The sequence below is a fragment of the Hydra vulgaris genome, chromosome 14 (assembly GCF_038396675.1).
Source record: "Hydra vulgaris chromosome 14, alternate assembly HydraT2T_AEP".
NCBI lineage: Eukaryota > Metazoa > Cnidaria > Hydrozoa > Anthoathecata > Hydridae > Hydra > Hydra vulgaris.
This window is the reverse complement of record NC_088933.1, coordinates 5,114,419-5,119,952: the sequence shown is the minus strand read 5'-3', so window position 1 is coordinate 5,119,952 and position 5,534 is coordinate 5,114,419. Positions and strand designations below refer to the sequence as shown.

General features: G+C 29.0%; 1 protein-coding gene across 1 annotated transcript; it reads left to right on the top strand.

The window, feature by feature from the left end:
• Positions 1–236: 236 nt before the first annotated feature.
• Positions 237–3,071, top strand: LOC136090682 (zinc finger MYM-type protein 1-like). The gene is made up of 2 exons (XM_065817523.1): positions 237–321; positions 393–3,071. The coding sequence occupies exon 2, from the start codon at positions 409–411 to the stop codon at positions 2,179–2,181; it is 1,773 nt and encodes a 590-aa protein (XP_065673595.1). The 5' UTR covers positions 237–321; positions 393–408; the 3' UTR covers positions 2,182–3,071.
• Positions 3,072–5,534: the final 2,463 nt, after the last annotated feature.

The following is a 5,534-nucleotide window of genomic DNA, read 5'->3' as shown; positions in this document are numbered from 1 at the left end:
AACTTTTTTTAAACTGTAAGAAGTTCTTCAATTTATAAGTTCTTAGTTGCATATTCAATATTTTTAAAATATAAACAATATTATTTGTTATGTCGTTGCATATCAAGGATAATGATTCTATAATCCTTGTTGCATATACAAATTAACTTTTAAATGTATGTTCTCATTTTCAATTTTATATTAAATCTTCCGTTGTATTAAGTTAACTTTTCGTTTCTTATTTTATCTGAATTACTAGTCTCCAATTTATTTAATCGTGTTACGAATAATAAAGTATTGTTGCACGAGAGTTTATTACTTCACTGATATATTTAATAAAAGGTAATTAATAAATTTGTAATAATTAAAAATTTTACAACTGGTACTGAATTTATAAATTTGTAATAATTTAGATTTTGACTCATAATAATGGAAAAGAAATTAAGTAGTACAAGCGGTGCAGCAAAAAGAAGAAAGTTAAAAGAAACAAAAGCTACTTTAGCTAAATTGCCGAAGCTAACAACGTTTTTGAAACCAATCGAAAAGCGAGCGGAAACGGAAGTGGAAAGTCAAAACTCTGCAGAAGTGGAATGTATAAATCAGTCAGTAGAACATGATGATATCGAAGAAAACATTGCTACTGGTAATAAAAATGTGAACGAAGAAGATGTGAATAGGTCTCCGAGAAACCACCGAAATGAAGACCAGGAAGATTCAAACTCTGATACGAATGACGCCATTGAACAAATTAATTTAGTAAAATCAAGTGAATTATTTTCTACTGACATTGTAAATTTTCATGGTAAAATACGAACAAAAGATATTAAGAAAATAATTGTATTATCGGAATCGTGTCGGCCAAAAGGTCCTTTTATACGCGACCCCTTGCAAGAAAACCGTATGTTTTCCAAGGAATATTTTAAAACTACCACAAAATATGGATCTATAGAAAAAATGTGGCTTTGCTTTTCCCCAAAACTTGATGCCGTTTATTGCGAGCCTTGTTGGCTTTTCTCAGAAGAACGAAAAGCAAAGGATAACTGGCGTGAGCATGGTGTCAGAGATTGGCGTGGTCTTTCTAAAAAAGTTAAAATTCACGAAAATAGTCAACAACATATATTTGCTTGTTGCATTTATGAAAAATGGCGACATAATGAAACAATTGATAAAAATATAGAAGAACAAATACGATACCAATCAAATTTTTGGGCGCAAGTCTTAGAGCGGAGAGTAAATATAACATTAGCACTTTGTAAAAATTCTTTGGCTTTTCGTGGTCATCGTGAATCATTTGACAATGAATATAATGGTAATTTTTTAACCCAAGTTCAACTTTTAGCTAAATATGATAATGTTATGAAGCAAGTTTTGAGTATGCCAAACGGATCTATAAAATATTTAAGCCATCAAATTCAAAATGAAGTCATACATTGCCTTGCAACGCATTTAAAAGCCACTCTTACTCCTGATATTAATAGTTCACCTTTTTATTCAATTATAATGGATACAACACAAGATATTACTAAAAGAGATCAGCTCAGTCAAGTATTTAGATACGTAAAAATTATTAAAAATGAAAAAGATGAAGCCACATCAATTAAAATTAAAGAAGTTTTCTTGGGATTCACGGAAATATATAACCTCACTGCTGCTGGACTACATGAAGAAATTTTAAATCTGTTAGAAAAACATCATATAAAATTAAGTAAATGCAGGGGTCAAAGTTACGATGGTGCGAACGTCATGAGTGGGATATACAATGGGGTTCAGGCCCTTTTTAAGAAAAATCAACCCAATGCTATGTATATGCATTGCGCAGCTCATAATTTAAATCTTGTTATTAACGATGCGGTTAAATGTTGTGTCGAAGTTGCTTCATTTTTTGTAATGCTAGAAGATGTGTATTCATTTTTCGGAAATAGCATAAACAGGTGGGATCTACTATCCAAATATACAGGAGAATCACAAATAACATTAAAAAGGATAAATCCAACGCGATGGGCAGGACGATATACTTCTCTTTTCGCCGTTAAAATTCGCTTTCTTGATATAATGAAAGCTCTTTCCGAGATATCAATAACAAGTACAAAACGTGAAGAACGCGAAGAAGCAGTACGAATACAAAAAAATACGAGCAGTTTCAAATTTGTTTTTTTATGCGTGCTTTTGGCTAAAATCCTTAATGAGGTACATATACCATAAAAATTGCTGCAAACTAAAAATTTAGATCTTACGACAGCTTCAGGTTCTCTAGAAAATGCCAGCAAAAATTTAAAACAATATAGAAAGATGTTTGATTCAGCAAAACTTGAAGCGGTAGAAATAGCGACTACGTGGCAGATTCCTGCAATATTTTTTCAAAAAAGAAGAAAAATTGTGAAAAGGCATTTTGAAGAATTATCTACAGATCACCGTTTTGATAGTAGTGAGGAAATTTTTCGCATCAATATTTTTATAAAAATTTTGGACGTCGTTATCAACCAACTCGACAATAGATTTAAAGGAATGCAATAAGTGGTACAATTATTTTCCTGCATCCATCCAAATAAATTAATGGTAATGAAAGAACGTGAGATCATAAGCTGTGCAGAAGCCATTCAGAGAAAATATAGTGAAGATATAACAACTAAATTTCCGCTGCAAATGGTTATGGTAAAGTCAATGCTACACGATGAAATATCAAAAATATCATCTATACGTGAATTGGCTGACCTTTTAATAGTAAAACTGTCATCTATAGCTGCAAGCGTTCCACAAGTGATAACAGCATTGTTATTGTTTCTTACATTTCCTGTTACTGTTGCATCAGCTGAACGTTCTTTTTCGAAACTTAAAATAATAAAAAATTATTTACGAAATACCATTGGTAAAGAACGTTTAAGCGACCTTGCAATAGTTTCTATTGAGGCAAAAGCGGCTGGAAAAATGGAAATGAAAAACATCATTACCGATTTTGCCAATATGAAATCAAGGAGGAAAGTTTTCACTATTTAAGTTCGGTTAAGTTTTAGTTTCGTTTTGAAGTTATCTTTATCTTTATTTAATTTTTTGTTTTTAAATATGATATATGAAATAAATATCTATTTAATATGTGAAGCTTTATTTTTTATAAAAAAAACATTCTATTGCGGGGAGGAAGGGGGGCCCAAATTTTGAAGTTCCGCCAGTGTATACTTAGCACCTTCAAACACTGCGCAAGACATTTAAATCTCGATTGTAAATTGTTTAAAATTCATTTTTAAAGACTTACCACGATTACTGTTACTAAGTTACCACGTTTAACTCGTCAAGCGTGATTGTTGATATCATTACTCGGGTTTTAGCAATTCATGGCAAAATTTATTTAACTTTATTTTTACAAATTGTCTGGAGAATCAAAAACAGATTAACTTTGAATCTTGGGAATAAGTATCGTTTAGTCACATCGTTAGTTAATTGGTATAAAGCTTTATTCTAAATTATTTTTGCATCAACTGTTAGAGCATTTTATAATTAGTATTACTCCGTTTAAATTTAAAAATCGACCAAAATTGGAGTTACATCGTTTTTGCACATAGGTCTTTGATTTAGTTGTTAGTTCCCAGTGGGCACGGTACGTTTTTAAAACGTTTTTTAGACGTTTTTATAAGGTTTAAACCTAATAAAAACGTCCAAAGAACGTTTTAAAAACGTACAGTGCCTACTGGGTTGTACAATGACTGTTGCAAAAATTCATTTCTAGTTTTTCATGATAAAACGTTGTTGTGCAACTGTTGTGCGATATTTCTACATTATTATTATTGTAGAAAACAAGTTTTAGATTTATTTTTTTGAACTTTTAAATACTTTTTCAGAGAATAATTGAATTCGTAATAATATTTACAGATTATCATAAATTGTAATACAGGTAACAACAATTTTATTAAAATCCAATTTTGACATAAAAAAATTTCAGCAAAGCTGGTGCTCTACAGAATAAAAAAACATAAAAACCTTTTTTAACTAACGTTGAGGAATCTTTAAGTGTTTTCAGCATAGTATTTCAGTAATTACCTGAAACCATTTGATGGAAGTCCTAAAAACTAAACAAAAATGAATTGCAAAGAAAGTTGTATCGTAACTTTCTATGCAATTCGTCCAATTTTCTTAAACTGGTTATGCGCTTTTTTATATATAATTAATGGTACAGTTCTTTCTTGGGGCCGCTCCGAGGGAAAGGGAACTTAAACGAGACAATTTTTCCCCAGACATTTGCAACCCTAAATTTTTTAATAAAAAAAAAGCGAATTCAAACTGATATGGTTTAAAGAGCCACTACATTTAGACCGAAATATTTTTTTTTTTTACTTTATTTCAATCTTTATACAAATCTAAAATAGAAGCGGGAAATTCGAAGAAGACCATGATGTGTTGTCACCGAGAAACAGCTCAAGCTGACTAAAATGATTTTGCTTGTTTAATATAGAGTTTTAATGTTTTCTAGTTTGTTTATATATATATATATATATATATATATATATATATATATATATATATATATATATATATATATATATATATATATATATATATATATATATATATATATATATATATATATATATATATATATATATATATATATATATATATATATATATATAATTATATATATATATGTATATATCAACCGGTTTTATCACTAATCCTTCGTTAAACTGGTAGAGCTGATAAATTTTCTTGGTTTAGAAGGTTCACAAAATTTACGTTGATTGTAGCAATCAATCAAAGAACTTTCCCAAACAGAGTTGCTTTTACTTTTTTTATTGTGAGCTTGGTTATTTGTATCTTGGTTATTTAAAATATCATAATCCGTTTTTTGAAAATAATATATTTTAACATTTTATATAGTATTAGATTTCAATAATTCTTTTATAGCATTTAGTTCATATAGGAAAACCATTATGCGACAAATAGCTAAAATTAGAATTATTTACAAGCATACGTACATAAACAGATACACACACATATATACCCTACCTCTGGGCAAGTTTTGCGACAACTGTTCGGAAGGAGGCGTGAACTCCCGATTACTAGCTCATCCGTGGTGCTCTGCGATAAGACTGTAAGGACTTCTTGGGGCACCTAAAATAAAAATTAATATATATATATATATATATATATATATATATATATATATATATTCATACACACATACATATATACACATAAACACATACATACATACATACATACATACATACATACATACATACATACATACATACATACATACATACATACATACATACATACATACATACATACATACATACATACATACATACATACATACACAAAATGCAAACACATATACATACACAACACACATACATGCATATGTATACATATGCATATTTATGAATATAGACTTTAAATTTTTTTTATTTTTTTTTCACAAAGCCGTGTTATAAAAACCGTAATAAAGTTCTTTTTCAAATACTAAATAAAATATAAAATAAACTTGACTAATTATACATACTAGCAATATAAATTACAAAGCAACATACAATACGAACTCAAATAATAAATATTTA

What these genes read in the sequence shown, in the direction of transcription:
- LOC136090682 (XM_065817523.1), top strand. Translation starts at nt 409, where the DNA reads ATGGAAAAGAAATTAAGTAGTACAAGCGGTGCAGCAAAAAGAAGAAAG.